Consider the following 18,899-nt stretch of genomic DNA (forward strand, 5'->3'; position numbering starts at 1 on the left):
ATGATGAAGATTCGTCAGGTCTTCGTCTTCGTTTCTTCGTTCTCTCGCTCCTCTTGCTCCAAGATTGTGTTCTGAAGTTCTCTAATTCGTGCGTGGTTTGCCCTTAAATAGATGCCCCAACTTGGTAGAAGAATTTAGGTTTCCTTGTGTGATTAAAAGTTCAAAATTGTTTCCACCGTGTTTTGGCGCGGCCGCGCGAAAATCAGTGTAATTCTCACACGGCCGCGCGAGAATCGCCGAAACCTTCTGTCCAAAATCTGCAATTGGCGCGGCCGCGCCAAAACTAGGCTAAATTTGGCACGGCCGCGCCGTCCAATTTTCAGCATATTTTTGTGTTTTTTCCGTTTTTGCCCGTTTTTGACCTTTTTTGGCTCGCTTCGTCCTTGGAACTCCCAAATCGCCAAGTTGTACCTAAAATACAATAAACCACTCATTAAGCATCATTAAATCAATAAAAGTATACAAAAATCCTCGTAAGAAAGTATACATTGAGTGTAAAATAAACACTCAACAATGACCCTTTGTACTTGTAATATCAACACATAACCCTCTTGTGATTGATATGAGTAGTGCCCGTTAGTTATTCTGTCAAAATTAACTGCATTGTGTCAAACGTCAAAATACTACATTTTTGCACATGAGTTCCTTGTGCTTATTTTTTCCCTTTATTTTTTGCAGTAACCCCTGAATTTTGATAGGCGCAATTAAATTTGACAGAAAAACTAACGTACGTTACCCCATCGACCATAAGGGGGTCATCAACAAAAACTTGTAATAATTAAGTGCTATTTACCCTTTCATATTTGTTAAAATGAAAATTAAAAAAAGCTAAAAAATTTAGAAATCTTAACAACACAAAGTTGGCCAAGACAGTTCATTTATTTCAGTAATCATAATTAATTTTACAAACACAACAAGGCCTAATTAAAAACAAATTAAAAAAATAAGTTCAAAACAAACATGCATAACATAAAGTTTGCTAATTATATTACACAAGATTACAACACTTGTTTTTAATTTCCCTACTAATCCATGGGTGAAGCTACTAACACAAGAGGAATCTTCTTATGCATTGTAATCCCAACCGCTTCTTCCATATCGACATCTTCCGCCGACATCCCTTCCGGAAGCTTCCAATCAAAGCAAAACAGAAGATTCGCAAGCGCCAGCTCGACAAGCGGCATCGAAAAATTAATTCCAGGGCAGCCCCTTCTTCCAGCGCCAAACGGCAACAGCTCGAAATGCTGTCCCCTGAAATCGACCTGTCTGTTCAAAAACCTGTCGGGCCAGAATCTTTCCGGGTTTTCCCAGTATTCGGGATCCATTCCAATAGCGGATGCATTGAATAAAACCCTGGTTTTTGCCGGGATTTCGTACTTGTTGTCAATGGTGCATTTCTCCGTGGTTTCTCTCGGGATCATTAAAGGCGCCGGTGGATGAAGTCGCAACGACTCTTTGATGACGAGTTTTAGGTACGCGAGTTTCGGGAGATCGGTTTCTTCTACTTTCGTCTTTCCTTTCGCAACTTGTCTCACTTCTTGCTGGACTTTTTGCTTCACTGTCGGGTTTCTTACCAGTTCTGTCATTGTCCATTCGATTGCGGTCGCGGAAGTATCCGTTCCGGCAGAAAATATATCCTGGAAATAAACAATGTTTTTTTCAATTAGAACGATATACTGAGACTAAGAAGATATATACATTTGAAAGGTTTGATTACAAGGGGCAAAAATCGGACGAATCATATTAGAACTATCACTTTCGGACAAATTTCAGTTACGTTCGAGGAAAAAATCCGCAATTTTTCGGACTGGAATCGGTGGAATTGAGAATTCTCATTTTTTCGGTCACTATATATAGAATACATAATAGCAATGATATTATAACATACATTTAAAATAAGGGCAAATTGCACTTCGCCCCCTCAAAAAATGTTGGTTTTGCACTTTCCCCCCTCAAAATAGAAAAATGAGACTCTCCCCCTTAAAAATATATAACTCGGTGCACTTTGCCCCAAATGTGTATTTTCGAGCTAATTCTTGTCGGATTTGAGTAAGTTGGAAGCGTAATTTCATCTTTTAAGGCTTTAAATGTCATTTAATCCTTTTTCACCCTACATTACAATGATTAAGAAGAACAAAGAACAAATTTTGTTGAATTTGGAAGAAAATTTCGTCTAACTTGGAAGCGAATATCATCAATTTGGGAAGATAATTTTGTTAATTTGGGAACCCTACTTAACTCTGAAAGGAGGATTCTCAAGAGAAAGATGTAAAATGACATATAAACAATTCATTCGGTGAGAAATAAACCGGGAATACACATTTGGGGCAAAGTGCACCAAGTTATATATTTTTAAGGGGATAGTCTCATTTTTCTATTTTGAGGGGGGAAAGTGCAAAACTGGCATTTTTTGAGGGGGCAAACTGCAATTTGCCCTTAAAATAATAAAACAAAAAATCGGAATCTTCATAATTGCTTTTGGAATTTAAAATAAGAATCTAATATGAAAAATCGAAAATCAGAAATGAAGCATGTTGTTCCAGCATCGAAAATAATATTCGAGTCAGAATCGGTGGAATTCAAAAATTCCATTCCGATTTACGCTCTTAAGATAATTCAATTCAAGCGTACAGCTGGTGAAGTTCATCATCATACACATGTATATCTTCTATACACCCTGCACACATCCACATATATACGCTTGTGATTAATTGTGAGTTTATTATAGGATAAATAGCACTTAACCCCCATTGGTTATAAACTTCTGCAGATGAGACCCCTGTGCTCGTAATATCAGCATATAACCCCCTTGTGGTTTATAATGGTAGCTTTCGTTAAATTTTCCGTCAAACTTAACTACGTCTGTCAAACTTCAAGGGGTTCATTTGCAAAAATGAAAGGGAAAATGAAAGCACAAGGAGGCCATCTACCAAAAAAAATTGCTTTGACGTTTGACACTAGCGGTTAATTTTGACAAACAAACCGACGGAAGTTACCCCTATCAACCACGAGGGGGTTATATGCTGATATTAAAAGCATAAGGGGGTCATCTGCAAAAGCTTGTAGCCATAGGGGGATAAGTGCTATTTACCCTTTATCACATATTATAAAAGTTACCTTGATGTTTTCGAAAAGTTAATCGAAATCAGCTAGTATACTTACAACGAGGAGAACGCCCTTGATGTGTTCGTGATTGAGAGCCATCCACGTGTGATGCGGGTCCTTCTGAATTCGAAGCAACACGTCAATAATATCTTCGTCATCGGGTTTAACCCTGACAGGATCGAGATGCTCCTGGATTACTCTGTCCAAGAATCTATCCAGGGCCTGGAAATTCTTCTCCAGCCTTTTGTCAACTCCATTAAACCTGTTAACCCAAGCCAACCCTGGAAAATAATCCGCAATATTGAACTCGCCCACCAGATGCTGCGTCTCTCCAAGAACATCCTGGAACACACTTCCATTTCCATTTTCATCGACAGAGCCCGTCGTGCCTAAAGCCGCACGACAAACAACGTTGTTGGTAAGCAAAAACGCCAGCGAACTTAGATCCACGAGGTTTTTACTCTTTTGCGAAGAGATAATACGGTCCATCATTTGTGCCACCTCATCGACGCGTATATCGCCGAAAGATTGGACCCTTTTGGCTGTCATGAGCTCCAGAACAACTAATTTTCTTATCTCTCTCCAGTACTCTCCGTACGGTGCGAGAGAGATGCTGCGGAAATCGTAGCTGATCTTCTTTGCACCGTAGAGAGAGGGTCGGCCCGAGAAGACCAGGTCGTGGGACTTGAATATTTCTCGGGCCACGTCAGCGGATGAGATGACTATTGTTGGCACGAACCCGAGTTGTAAGAACATGAGATCGCCGTACTTTTCGGACAGGTTTCGGAGTGTTCGATGAGGCAATTTTCCGAGCTGGTGAAGGTTGCCTATGATTGGAAGCTTCTTTGGGCCTGGAGGAAGGTTTGTTTTCTTCTTGATCAATAAGACAAAAATGAATGGAATTAGTGTGATTGTAATGATGAACAATATGAAGGCAATCTCAGAACTCATTCTTCTTACAATAGAAATAATTATCTCTCTCTATGTTATCTTTCCATATGTATGTGTGTGTCTATGTTAAATATAGAATATTGGCACGTGTGAATTGTGATGATAAAATATAGGGCAAAACAAAATGATATATACAAGTTGTGTCATGTGTGGTTGAATTAACAAGAAGTACACGTTCAGTAGGAAGTACGTTTACTCTTCTTAGATATAGGCCAGCGTTTAGTAAACTCACTCCTGTTTGAACTTTGTTCACATGATTTCCTTGTTACTTTCAAGGGCAAAATGCTCACCACCCCTTCAAAATTTAAAAAAAGTCCATTCCCCCCTTCAAAATGTTATTCTTGTTGCACAAAACCCCGATAGCAAAATTTCGATGGATTATTCATCGGCATTTGAGCATTTTTGTTGCACATTGTCCATTTATATGTTATTTTTGTTGCACGTTACCCCTTAAAAAAATATCTTTTTAGCACATTGCACTTTTAAAAAGTTATTTTTGTTGCACAATGCCCACCAATAATTGGGTTATGGGGCAAAGTGCAACCAAAATAATATTTTCAAGGAGTATTATCCATTTTTTGAATTTTTAGGGGGGAAAGTGCGAAAATGGGAAATTTGTAAGGGGTGAAGTGCATTTTGTCCTACTTTCAATGTAAGCACATGGCATCCCTGTGGGAAAATTACTGTTTATGTCCCTAAACTTTACCACTAAAACGATTTATGTCCTCAAACATTTCAATCCACGAAATATGTCCTCAAACTTGCCACTTTTGATCACTTTATGTTCTGCCGTTAACGTCGGCAGCTAACTTCGACGGAAATAGCACGTGTGGCTCACGTCACGTCTATGTGGCCGTTAAATGTGACGTGGAATAATATATTGAATATTAAATGTTGACGTGGCACAAGAATATACTAATTTCCTCTAACTCACTCTTCCAAATCCCAAATCCCAAATCCCAAATCACGTTTCATTCCAAACATTCTCACATTTGAAGAGTTTTTCCCTTCTCAAAGAACAACAGATTCACGTGCAAACACATGCCTGCAATCGAGAGGAAGAAGGTAAACGCGACTCCTCTTCTGGTTCTAAAAAAGATTTTAGAGGAAGCTTTAATTCTTCTCCCAACTCCGTCTCTAGAATGTTGGGGTCGTGTGATTCTTCGCCTGCTGATGCTTGTGCCCCTTGTAGTCTCGATGAAGCGAGCACAAGGATGGTGAAGATGGCACAAATTCTACCCAACTCAGCAGTTTGAGAATCTGCCCAGAAGGTGTTCGACAAAATGTCTGAACCAATTCCGGAAAAAAAAAAAAACATGCATCACCTGTCAAAGCTGCATATAATTCTTTTTTCGCCAAGAATAGAGTGCCCAAGAACGGATTCCAGCTCCCTGACTTCCCCAACGAAGTGGAAGAAGACATGATATTTCAGCCCGAAGATGAAAGTGAAATCGAGGAAACATTCGACATTTGTTTATTGGGCTATTTTGCAGGTAAAAACACCACGAAAAATGGCCATGGATTCACAGACGATTCTGCTATTTTCGAATTTCACCTCAATTGAAGGATTCGAAAGGGGGTTTTAGGGATTGGATTTACGGGTTCGTTGGGGTTATGGAGAATTAGGGATTTTAGAATAGAAATAGGGGAGGATAATGACGTGTCGTCCAAGTAGGCACTCGGTGTTGTACAGCTTGACATTTAACGGCCACATAGACGTCACGTGAGCCACGCGTGCTATTTCCGTCAAAGTTAGCTGCCGACGTTAACGGCAGAACATAAAGTGATCAAAAGTGGCAAGTTTGAGGACATATTTCGTGGATTGAAATGTTTGAGGACATAAATCGTTTTAGTGGTAAAGTTTAGGGACATAAACTGTAATTTTTCCGCATCCCTGTAGTTTGAACTTTGTGCACTTGACCCCTTTTTACTTTTAATATAAGTACATAACCCCATATGGTATTCCACTTAGTAAATATATCATGCTCATTAAAAAGATGAAATTTTTGAAAGTACAAAGGGCTATATAGTTAAATTAAAATACAAGGAGGTCATGTGTTATACTGAAAGTACAAGGGGATCATGTGCACACAATTCAAACAACAGGTTGTTAAGTGCTACTTACCCTACTATTGGTTAGAGAAATTGATTTTAATTATTTTGTATCTAAAAAGTATAGTTGGAGCTTTTTCTCAAAACGTAAGTGTTGAGTAGTTGCCGTCAACCAAATGATTTATGAGTTTGTGACTTTGGTGAGTTTTGTATTGGGACCATCTATTAAATTTGAAGAAGATTGATGGGAAACCAAAAAAATCTTCAAAAATAAAAATTAATTTTGGTCCAATGAAATATTAATGACAGACTGTCGAGTTTGCTATCAACACGCGATATTTGGCTTGATCTTCGTCATAGAAATTTTTAGCGCGTCACTTAGTGTGTACGTTAATGGTTTTGTAGGTAAGACGAACATTTATTATCTGGTTGATCAACTAAAACTTGTGTGCAATAAACACGTTCCTTACTCTCTAGCATGAGAGACTTTCGAGCCACCCAACTCGAGTGGTCCTGCATCATAATCTAACCGTGTAATTAGAAGAGTTCATTTAAACAATTCCTCGACAAATTGAAATAGAAGTCAAACTTTCCCACGTTTGCAAGTTTGTTAAATTATCGAACTAACCAAACAATAAACACAGTTCATTTATTTAGTTAAGGGCAAATTACACTTTAGCCCCTCCTACATTAATTCAATCTCACTATACGACCTCCAACCAATAGTTGTATCACTACACCCCCTTCTACTATAAATATTGCACCAATCAAGACCTCTGTTTTCGTTTTCTTTTAAACTTCTTATTGGTAAAACATATATAGTAGAAGAGGGTGTAGTGATATAATTTAGAGTAGGAGGTGGTATAGTGAAATTGAGGTGGTGTTTGCAAATACTTTTAGAAAAAGATTATGAGTTTTTTTCTTCACATAATTCGTTTTTAGGTGTTTGCAGAACAAATTTTTGCTTTTGCTTATCTTAAAATAAGCTGCTTTAAGCTATAATTTTAAAGGAACTCATGTACCTGCTTTTTTCTATTTTAGTTGATTTTCCAGCTAATTTGCAAACACCCCTAACTTTTAGAAATAAACACTTAATTCCAACTTAAATCACAATCACTGACTTATGTTTTTAAATAAGCTTTTGCAAACATCACCTAAGTTAGAGTCGAAAGGGGTTAAGTAGAATTTGCCCTTTGATTAATCGTAGTTAATTTTACAAACAAAACAAGGCCCAAATATAAAAAAAAAGTTCAAAACAAACTTTGCTACTAATCCATGGATGAAGCTACTAACAAAAGAGGAATCTTCTTATGCATTGTAATCCCAACTGCTTCTTCCCAACCGTCGACATCCCTTCCGGAAGCTTCCAATCAAAGCAAAACAGAAGATTCGCAAGCGCCAGCTCGACAAGCGGCATCGAAAAATTAATTCCAGGGCAGCCCCTTCTTCCAGCGCCAAACGGCAATAACTCTTAAAAGTTACTATGCATTTACTTTTCTACCATCAAATCACTAATTTGTTTTTCTGTTGCAATAAATTTTGATTTTTTTAATTTATTTTCGATACCATAAGGGGGTTAATGTGGCTTTTTTTCCATTGTACAGGAGGGCAAAGTGTATTTAACCATAAATATTAGGACAAAATGCACTTCACCCCTAAAAAAATTCTATTTTCACACTTTCGCCCCCTACAAATTGAAACATGAGACTATGCTCCTTCCAAATTTTTTTCCAGTCACTTTGCCCCACGATACTTCCAAAATCTTGGTATTTATGGTTGAATTAATACCAAAGCACACGTTCAATGGGAGTGTTTACTATCAACTAGCTGGAGCAATTGATCTTGCCACTGAATAAAAGACACGTGGGAATTTTCATAAAAACCAATCGTGTTCAAGCCTCAAATGCACTTCGCCCCTTAGAAATTTTAAAAAATCGTACTTTCCCCCCTAGAAATTTAAAAAAGAGTCATCCCCTGTTGCAAATTATATTTATGTTGCACTTTGCCCCAAAGTCAAACTTCCGTCATATTTTTTTGGGCAAATTGCATATCATCCCCTATAAATTTATAATTTTTGCACTTTACCTCCTTAATGGAAATGTGAATGTCTCCCTTCAAAATGTTATTCTTGTTGCACATGACCCCTGTAGCAAAATTTTGATGGATTATTCACTGGAATTGAATGTTTTTGTTGCACGTTGCCCCTTTAAATGTTATTTTTGTTGTACCTTGCCCCTTAAAAACATTATTTTTCTGCACGTTGCCCCTTTAAAATGTTATTTTTGTTGCACAATGCCCAACAAAAATTGGCTTTTCGGGCAAAGCGTAACCAAAATAATATTTTGAAGGGGGGTTATCCATTTTTTAATTTTTAGGGTGGAAAGTCCGAAAACCGAAAATTTATAGGGGGTGAAGTGCATTTTGTCCAATTTTTTTTTACTGGATCTGACAAAACTCTGTCCACTTAAAGGGGATTGCCGTCATTTTAGGTTATATATGTAATTTTGTCATACTCAACCCAAATCCCCATTCATATATCCCGCGATACACATTAGGATTGAAAAATTAGGGTTCTTCTCTCCTATAATTACAAATTATTCGATTGAAACCATACATTACGTATGTCCTATGTTGTGTTCCTTCTTTCATGATTTTCGAACGCTTATGGGACACCGGGATAGCTTTCTAATCGAAGAAACAATGAAAGATTCTCGGACTAAAATCCCTAATTCTGTGTTCTGAAAATGTTTGGTGAAACGAGAGTGGAGGTTTGACGGTTGTTGTGTAAAAGAGAATGATAGGTTTGGATTTGGTGGGAAGGGCGAAATGACGGCAATACCCTTCGAATGGATGGAGCTCTGTCAATTCCGGTAAAAATACACCGGTAGTTTGACTTTGGGCAAAGTGCAACATAAACATATTTTGCAGGGGAAATCTCTTTGTTGAATGTTTAGGGGGGAAAGTGCAAATTTTGAAATTTTTAGAGGGGCGAAGTGCAATTTGCCCTAGATTTAACTAAGGGACACTTGTCAATTTGTCCAATTCTTAAAGGGTATTAAAGTAATTTCCAATAAATCTTCATTGTCCCCTTCCGATTCCAGAGTACCGAGTTGCAGGTATCATATATATGGATAAACCATATCCAGAAAGAACAGCAACAATTGCTATAAATACGAAGTAGAAAAATCAACGGTTCAATTCATCACAATCAGCAAAGTGGAAGGAAAAGATCAACGGCTCAAAGAGTGTGGATTTTGCACTCATTTCACACCCAAATGGAAACTCTGGGAATTCAATTTTCTCAAATCAATACCCTAAATCTCGCTCAAAGACAAAGAAGATGGAATTATCTCCCGGGCTCATCTCTCATGCCGATTGCTACAGGCCCATCTGTATTGAAAATTCGCCGCAATGTAAACATAAAAATTCTTCCTTTTTTTTTTTTTTTTTTTTTTTTTAATAAAATTATATGTATATTTGAGATGGGTTTTTGATTTTGATTTTATTTTTTGCGTTGTTGTTTGGGATGTGGTGTTAATTAGTGCAGGAGTGGGACAAGAATGCAGCAAGTAGTTGAAGAAGAGTACGAGGTGAAGCAAGCTAAAGATATGGCTGCTGCTAGAAAGAGATGGGAGGCTCTAGTAATTCCTCTTTTTCCCCTTTTCCTACAATTTGATATGCTAAATGATCATTGAATATGAAATTTCCGATATCGAAGAATTTATCCCTGAGTAATTTATTGCATTGTTGTCCCGCACGGGACGATCTAACGGTTCGAATCCCCTTGCCAACGGTCGTCAGGTGGAGTTTGTCACACAACGTTAGGGTTAGCCTAGTGCGGTTTACGTCTGTCGTATGATTTGCAAACTCGAGACTGTAGGTTAAGGTTAACCCAGTGCACCTGCATATATGGTTGGCTGCGAGTTCCGTCATTACTAAAAAAATAAAAATAAACATTAATTGCATTGTTGAATGAATCAACTAGTGTGAATCTTGATTGAAGTTGGAGTTTAGAAATCATGATGCAACTTTTCTTTCGTTTGGGGTAGTTTAGATTCGTTACGTAAATTCAAGAAAACTGTACTATTCTGGACAAGAGCTTCCTTTAGTAGCATGTTACATTCCGTTGCATTACATTGTGGGATTCTGCTTATTATTCGGGATGTTCTTTAAGAAGGCGTGCAATTAATTACTTATGGAAATTTAAATCTTCTAACGTAGGTCAGAGATGGAAAAGTCAAAGTTCTAACTCCACGAGAAGCTGGATATGCCATTCAACTCTCGAATAAAACCTTACTCGATGTTCGTCCCTCTACGGAGCGTAAAAAGGTGAACATATTACTCTAATTATGCATTAAATTATTTTTTATGTTTTTCGCGACATTGTAATATTACTATATTTGATTTTCATTTAGCTCGTTTTTTTTCAATTCTTGTTGTGAAGGCATGGGTCAAAGGTTCTACGTGGATTCCAGTATTTGACGTTGATGAAAATTTGGATGCTGGCACTCTTTCGAGGAAGGTTACCGGATTTATTATGGGTACTCGAATTTTTTTTATATTATTTTATTATTTTTTATTTTTTATTAAGTCAAAAAATAAAACCCTTTTATTTAATTACGGGTACTTGTATGTTTATCCGACGTTAGGACTAATTGATGGCAGTCTAATTTTATTTTAGGAGGATGGTGGAGTGGCATCCCGACATTATCCTACTACAGGTATGATACCATTTGCCCTTATTTTTTCTATTAGTATATATACTTATAAACTCGACTTCGGTCACATTTAAATATTGTCTTATATTTATCTATTTTTTCTTTTTCTAAACAGACAATTCTTATCAAAAGTCGAGGAGAAGTTTCCGAAAGACACAGATCTTATTGTTGCATGCCAGAAGGGCTTGAGGTGAGATTTACTTCCGTTTGACAGAGTTAAAGCGGTGAATACATACGTCCATTTGACTAAAACGACAATCATAATACTATAATCTGCAAATATTCAAGAAACTTCTTTTACGGTATTATTATTTTTATTTTTTTCCGATTTTTGGCGCTGAGTCATTCTATAATCAGACAGATCCCTTGCAGCTTGTGAGATACTGTACAATGCTGGTTATAAAAACCTTTTCTGGGTACAAAGTGGTTTGGAAGCTGCTGAAGAAGAGGTGCTTCTTCTTCTTAATCTTTATTTTATTTTATTTTTAGTGCAAATTACGACCACCTCTGATGTATGGTCAAATTACAAAAAAGACCCCATCTTGTTTGGGTAATTACATCCACCGCTCTCCTCAATCATGTATTGTCTTACCCGTCCACCCATCCCGGTGTTAAATTTACCTACTGAAGGAGGGGTTTTTTCGTAAGACAATACATAGTTGAGGGGGTTGGTCGTAATTACTCAAACAAGAGTGTTTTTTTTTTGTAATTTGACCATACCTCAGGGGTGGCCGTAATTGGCCCTTAAAATTTTTGTTCTGATTCCTTACAATGTACGATTTGTTTACTGTGCAGGACCTTGAAAGGGAAGGTTCACAGCCCTTTAAGCTTGCAGGAATTGGCGGGCTTTCCGAATTCATCGGGTAAGATTAGTCACAGTTAATTAAATAATAGGTCTTAATTGTTTGATTTTAAGCTCTCATAAGATTGTACAATCTTATCTTGACCAATCATATCTTGACAAGTGTCCTATGTTTATGTTTAGTTGGACCGATCAACAGAGAGCTGCGGCTGCCAAGGAGGGCTGGGCTTACCGATTAGTTTTCTCCGCTCGTTTGGTAATTGTACTTAAAAATTTGGCCTTTTTTGAAAGAAAAAATTATCAGTTTTAAAATTTTTAGCAACCCGAAAACTTTTTCATTGCAGATCGGACTTTTTCTTGCTGCGGATGCATTGTATATCGGGGCACAGCAAATTGGGCGTTACATATCTCACTGACAATATACGTACATTCACATGCGTTTTGTCTTTCAGTGAAGAAGACTGATTAGTAGTTAAGCTTTTGATTAGGGTATTGAAAAGAGTTCAAATTTTGTTTACAACAACGGATGTTACAATCGTCGATCGTTTTATATGTTGTAAAAAATTCTAAAATAAATGTTGGATGTGTGAATTACATTTTCTTTCGATGGTCTTCGACAGAGCCGGTCCTGAGAATTTGGGGGCCCTAAGCGGAGTTTAACATTATCGTTTTGGTTTTTTTTTTTTTAATATATTGTTATTGGTACACATTTTTAACAAATATCTTATTTAATAAACAAACTTTTTTTTCTCTTTTATTGAAAATAACAATATGAATTTGAAATATATCAAATACGAACCTTAATGTTGTTGGCATTGTAAAAACATTTGATGACATAATGATATATGCATCTATTTCATGTATAAACAACACATTACGGGAACCTTAATGTTGTTGGCATTGTAAAAACATTTGATGACATAATGATATATGCATCTATTTCATGTATAAACAACACATTCATCTCTTTGACGACTCATCAGAATAAATATAAATAATCAGGGGTACCATCTAATTTCCCTTGTCTTGTCTTGATGTTATAAAGAACTATAGAGAACCGCAGTACAATAATTTACTACGGCTACGTTTTTGAAATAAAATTAACCAATATAAGATTAAGAGTTTTTTTGCAATTGCCACACCAGAATAATAGATCTAATTGTTAAAAATGTCCCCGTGTTAAAGAAATTAGTGTTTGCCCCCTGTGTTCTTCAGTTAAAGTCAATAAAACCCCTATGAGCAGATCGTGTAATTCACTCGTGTGTGAGTATTTCTTCGATTTTGCTTATGAAATGACATAAATACCCTCTTACAAATAAACATAAACTCAATGTAGTTGGGTTATAAATAATCTTAAGTTCAAGGACAAAATCGCAGTTTCACGAGCATAGAACCTTGATAAGTAATTATTGTATGCATATAAATAAGTTTCAATTACAACTATGTAATGTCACATATTCGTCTAAAATTTCATGCATATAGTGCTAGCCACTTGCAATATATAACGTGTAAGTTCAATTACAACTATAGTGTCCACTGTAATAATATAAACTTTAATATTTGTCCCTACCTATTACTCTATTAGTACCCTTTACAAAAAAAGTGGCACTATAAATGACATAATCCTAAGGGAATGTATAGGAAATCGAATGTAATAGATCGGAAATGATTTTTTTTTCGGATTTTTTTTTTAAAGTTAAAAATGGGTTCCAGTTTTCCTTTAATTCTTTTTGACAAGTTTTTTCCCAAGCTGAAGGCAAGTGAAAATGGCGGGAGGGCTCTTTCAAGAAGCAAAGAGCAAGAAAAAAAAATTGAGAGATCAATTTGAATTACAAAACAATCTTTTTTGTTTGTAAAATTATAAGTAATTCGTAATTGCTCTGCGAAGAGTTGTTAAGGCACTAGAGCTCGATTTTGACGAAAAATCTTCGAAATTCAAGTTAGCTATAAAAATTGTATGTGGGTTTACAAGATATTTATAGGTAGAAGTTGGCATGTTCATTTAATAGAGAATTCGATTCGAAATTTGTGCATGCGTATGTCATATGCCTATAGTTTAGTTAGAGCGCATATTACGGATCTCGAATTGTGTTTTTCGCGATACTTATTTTTAGTTTTAGACCAAATGACATATATAGCAAAATCTAAAAGTAAAATGTAGAAAATCATGACCTATACACAAAATGGCCTTAAATTACAATCGTCCCCTGAGGTAAGGTCTGTTTACAAAAAACCCCCTAAGTTTTCTATAATTACATCCAATCCCTTGCAATTTGTATTCTTATATTAACACCCTTTTGTAGGGAGTTAGATGTAAGAAATTTGCAAACTTCAGGGGCATGATGTAATTTGTTAAAAAGAAGGGGTTTCTTTGTATTTACACAAGGGAGGTGGTTAAAACAAAAAAAAAATATTAGATTTCTTGAGATGGACTTAATTATAACATAATGCAGCTGTTTTTATTTCAAATACTCAAATAGAAGCACTTATCACAAACTTATTCAAAGAACTTAACAAATACAACTTTTTTATCACAGTTAATATTAGTTCTATTATAAAAGTTATGCATCACTCAAACTAAGAGTTGGAACAACAATAAGAGGATATTTCTTCCCAATAGTAATTCCAGGTTTTTCACTCACATCAATTTCTTCTCCTTTCGCTCCATCGGGCAACGCCCAATCGAACTTATGCACGAGATTTGCTATCGTGTACTTAATCGAAGCTTCCGCAAATCCAATTCCAGGACATATTCTTCGTCCAGCTCCAAACGGGGTAAACTGAAAATCGAAGCCCTTGAAATCCACAGAGGAATTCAAGAATCTTTCGGGCATGTACTTTTCGGGCTCGTCCCAATAAGACGGGTCCCGCCCGATAGCCCACGCATTAATCAGGACCATTGTATCCGGTTGAATTTCGTATCCCATTAGGTTTACGCGTTCCCTGGCGGAGCGAACGTATATAGAGACCGGAGGGTGGCAGCGAAAAGTTTCGTTTATTACAGCTTTAAGATAGGGCATCTTTTGTATGTCCTCGTCGGTTATGCGCGGTTTGCCTTTCGTAATGTGTCTTACTTCGTCTTGCAGTTTCTTCATAACTTTGGGGTGCTTTATAAGCTCCGTCATTATCCATACCAACGCAGTCGTTGAAGTTTCCGTAGCGGCTGTGAAAACATCCTGTTTTTAATTTGGAAAAAAAAATGATGATGAATTATGATCCATGTGAAGAGTAAACTTACATATATATAAGCTTCTCAAAATATGTAAAAAATGATTAAAAAAGTAGATTATTGGAGAGTTTATACAGGGAGATAGATGTTACACTTGGTTATTTATATGAGTGTGTGCGTGATTATGCGTATCTACTGTTCAAATCCACCCATTGTAAATAACCCTGGTATAACGTCTAACTCCCCATGGGATTTTTGTAGACGCTACACATGATGAAATATACCGGGTAATTATGTACTATTAATCTAAACATAATATAACACATACATGTGTATTATTTCACCGGGCATCTTATAGATCCTACACTTGGTTGGTTATTTACACTGTGTGGATTTCAACCATAGCTCTACACATACACACCCATGTGCATGTGTGGTTATTTAATCAGATCTATATATGGTTGAAATTTACACAGTGTAAATAACTAGATGAAATATGTAACTCCCGTCAAACTATCCTCTTAAAAAAAATACCATTTCTGAGAGTTTATTGCATTTAGTACTCCTGTGCCATATCGAATTGTTGTCATAAATATTAGCAAAAATCCATCTTATAATCCATTTTAGCAAACAAACCCCTAAATAGTGAGTTAGGGGGAGATTGCTGAAAAAAATGATTCGAAGGGGTTTTTGCTAATAAAATAACACATAATGTTTTTTAGTGATCAGAGAAAACACATGGGTGGTAAATGCAATAAATCCTCATTTCAGGGGTTTGTGTGCCAGAGAAAAGTGCATTATACGACGAGTTTTGCAAATATTAATAACACAAGGGTACCGAATGCAAATATCGAAATTCCAAAAACTGAATATACATCGATCTTCTTACCAACGTTAGAGCTTTGACAGAAACGAGGTCAATGGAGACACCAGGACTATTCCCCTTGTATATACTCAACATATTATCCACAAAACTATGTCGAGACGACGCAGTCGAACTATTCGTCTCCGACTGCGCGGCCGTCGGGACTTTGTTCAGATGCTCGTCGATAATCGCATCCATGACTTCATCCCGTACCCTAACGCCATTGTCTAGTGCGGCATTGTAGCCGTTCAAAGAATTAATCCAACCGAGCCACGGAATTAATTCCCCCACCGTGAAACTGTAAAGCAGCCCCACGATCTCGACCATCGTCTTAAAGAACTTCTCCCCGCTCTCCGTTTCGCTCATGTGCTTCTTCCCGAAAGCGGCCCGGGAAATCAAGTCGTTCGACAGCGACAGAAACATGTCCGTCAAGTTCAACGGCGGCCGGCCGCCCGAGCAGTGCTCTTTCGTAATCTTTCCCACCATGAGGTCCATTTCTTCCTCCGTGATCGATCTGTACGACCGCACGCTCGTCGTGTTGAGAAGCTCGTGGAGGAGGATGCTTCTCAGCTTCCTCCATTCGTCACCGTAGGGTAAGTTTATCAGGTCCTTCGAGTCGTAGAATATTTTCTTCGTGGAGATTAGGGCAGGCTTGTTTGAAAATGAAAGGTCATGAGTTTTAAGGATCTGTTTGGCTACATCTGCCGACGAAACTACGATCGTCGGCTTCGAGCCCAAGTGGAGGAGCATGAGCGGGCCGTGTTTCTTGGATAGCCGGTAGAGGGAGCGGTGGTGGAGTTTACCGAGCTGGTGGAGGTTTCCGATGATCGGGAGAGCCGGCGGCGATGGTGGCGAGTTCTTGTTTATAGATGATGACGTAATCCACCACCATGCACAAAATGATAAGATTGTAAGAATTGGTACAATTAGTAGTGTAAACAATTGAAACTCATCCATTTTTTTTTTAACTTGTATTTTTACATGTTATAACTAGACAGCTTAAATAGTAACATCTGAAGAAATGTATAAGAGTTGACTAAATCACTAATACCTTATTTAGAACTTTTGAACGAATCAAAATTCGACACGTCAGCTTCATTTACTCCCTATTTTTGTAAATATGGTCCTTGCACCTAGTTCTACACGAGATGACTATATATAGGATGGGCTTATGATTAATTATGTACAAGCCGTGCTACTCTAGGAATTTACTACATGGTTATATATATTCGGGGTTTCGGGTGTAGCGCTCCCCGAAAAAAGCTTTTAGACCTTTTTTAGGATGGAAAGAAATTAGGGCTAAGAATTTGTATTAATTGTGGGGAGGCTTGAGTCCACTCTGTCTATGGGCTAGACTCGCCCCTGTGTATAAGTACAAAACGAACGATAGCGTAAATTAGCCATGCATTTTTATAAAAACTAATTATCCAAGTCGATTAAGATCCAAGTTGGCCACAATATAAATAACCAGACGCAAATTGTCGTAGGTTAAGACTTAAGAGGCGTTAACTAGGCCCCGTGAAAATATATACCTTAAACAACATTTATCTAAAGGACGAATTGCACTTCACCCCAGCTCTAAGTTTCTTATTTCGCACTTTCCCCGCTAAAAAATCAAAAAATAGATATTTCCTCTTCAGAATATTATCTTGGTTGCACTTTGCCCCATAAGCCAATTTTTTGAGGGCATTGTGCAACAAAACTAACATTTTAAAGGGGGCAATAGCCAAACAAATAGTGTTTTTAAGGGGTAACGTGCAACAAAAACAACATTTAAAAGGGCAATGTACAACAAAAATACTGAATTGCAATGAATAATCCATCAGAGTTTTGCTATGGGGACAATGTGCAACATGAATAAGATTTTGAAGGGAGACATTCACTTTTAAAAAAATTAAGGGGGTATATTGCAAATATTAGAATTTTACAAGGTGGTGATGTGCAATTTGCCCTAATCTAAATCTTATCAGGGAAAATTAGATGGAACTCTAGTAGATGGCATAATTTGAAGTAAGAATTATACATTACTTTTTAGGGTAAATATCACATAACCCCTGTGGTTACAAGCTTTTGCAGATGACCCCCTTATGCTTTTAATATCATCACATAACCCCCTCGTAGTTGATGGGTAGCTTCCGGTAGTTTTTCTATCAAATTTAACCGCCAGTATCAAACGTCAAAGTAATTTTTTTGCAGATAACCCCATTTGCTTTCATTTTCCCTTTCATTTTTGCAGATGAGCCCTTAGAAGTTTGACACACGCGGTTAAAGTTGACGGAAAAACTAACCGAAAGCTACCCCACAAACCACAAGGGTGCTATGTGCTGATATTACGAGGACAAGAGGATCATTTGCAAAAGTTTGTAACCAGAGGAGGTTAAGTGCTATTTACCCTACTTTTTATTGTGATTAAAGTCTCTATATATTTATATTTTTATTTGGGCTTAATTCCACTTTGCACCCTTGAAATATACCATTTTGGCACTTTGCACCCTCGAAATACAATAAATCATGCATAATGCACCCCAAATGATTTTTTAAAGCTAAAAAATATAAATTTAATATTTGTAGTGATATTTTTTTAGGATGCCAAATGTCAAATATTTTTTTTATTCATCAATCATTTTGAAACTATAAAGTTCAAAAATAAAAATACATTCCATCAACATATTTAAAAATTATATTGTTTTATCAAAATAAAATATTTTACGAAAAAAAATCATTCAGCTATTACGTTATCAAGTTATCTGAAAATTATTTTTTCTTCCAAATATTTTCACCTAATATTTTACAAACAGTGACATAAAAGATCAACAATCGAATAATTTAGTGATAAAAGATTATTTTTTTTTATTTTTCTTTTGTAAGATAATGTAGTTTTTTTTAAATAATCCGGTGTAAATTTTATTTTTTCGCACTTTGTCCGCTCGAAATTAGGTTTGAGGTTCAAGAAAACAACAATTTTTTTTTATTTTGTTCCCCAAAAAGAAAAACACCAATGAAAAATAAAATTGCCTTTATTATTCAATTGAGGGTGCATTGTGAATGATTTATTGTGTTTTGAGGGTGCAAAGTGCTATTATTATTTTTCGAGGGTGCAAAGTGCCAAAATGGTATATTTCAAGGGTGCAAAGTGGAATTAAGCCTTTTTATTTGAGATAATTTTCTTAATGTTTCTCTCAACGAGTTTTTGAAAAATTTGCCATCTAACATGTATATATACGCGGGTACATGTAA

General features: G+C 36.6%; 3 protein-coding genes across 3 annotated transcripts; 1 reads left to right on the forward strand and 2 right to left on the reverse strand.

Annotated features, from left to right (window-relative positions):
- Window positions 1-860: 860 nt before the first annotated feature.
- On the reverse strand, window positions 861-4,234 carry LOC105972726 (strychnine-11-hydroxylase). The gene is made up of 2 exons (XM_012997705.2): window positions 3,163-4,234; window positions 861-1,637 (listed from the first exon to the last, which is right to left on the reverse strand). The coding sequence occupies exons 1-2, from the start codon at window positions 4,054-4,056 to the stop codon at window positions 1,026-1,028; spliced, it is 1,506 nt and encodes a 501-aa protein (XP_012853159.2). The 5' UTR covers window positions 4,057-4,234; the 3' UTR covers window positions 861-1,025.
- A 4,946-nt stretch (window positions 4,235-9,180) lies between these two features.
- Window positions 9,181-12,232, forward strand: LOC105975044 (Rhodanese/Cell cycle control phosphatase superfamily protein). The gene is made up of 10 exons (XM_013000210.2): window positions 9,181-9,521; window positions 9,651-9,749; window positions 10,330-10,437; window positions 10,553-10,649; window positions 10,790-10,829; window positions 10,942-11,016; window positions 11,188-11,275; window positions 11,622-11,689; window positions 11,812-11,884; window positions 11,973-12,232. The coding sequence occupies exons 1-10, from the start codon at window positions 9,384-9,386 to the stop codon at window positions 12,042-12,044; spliced, it is 858 nt and encodes a 285-aa protein (XP_012855664.2). The 5' UTR covers window positions 9,181-9,383; the 3' UTR covers window positions 12,045-12,232.
- A 1,829-nt stretch (window positions 12,233-14,061) lies between these two features.
- Window positions 14,062-16,629, reverse strand: LOC105974922 (norfluorocurarine oxidase). The gene is made up of 2 exons (XM_088823409.1): window positions 15,687-16,629; window positions 14,062-14,804 (listed from the first exon to the last, which is right to left on the reverse strand). Exons 1-2 carry the CDS (start codon window positions 16,617-16,619, stop codon window positions 14,190-14,192), a joined length of 1,548 nt encoding a protein of 515 aa, XP_088679535.1. The 5' UTR covers window positions 16,620-16,629; the 3' UTR covers window positions 14,062-14,189.
- Window positions 16,630-18,899: the final 2,270 nt, after the last annotated feature.

Source organism: Erythranthe guttata, chromosome 9 (genome assembly GCF_056151865.1).
Source record: "Erythranthe guttata isolate IM_541 chromosome 9, IM_541, whole genome shotgun sequence".
In the NCBI taxonomy this organism is placed as follows: domain Eukaryota; kingdom Viridiplantae; phylum Streptophyta; class Magnoliopsida; order Lamiales; family Phrymaceae; genus Erythranthe; species Erythranthe guttata.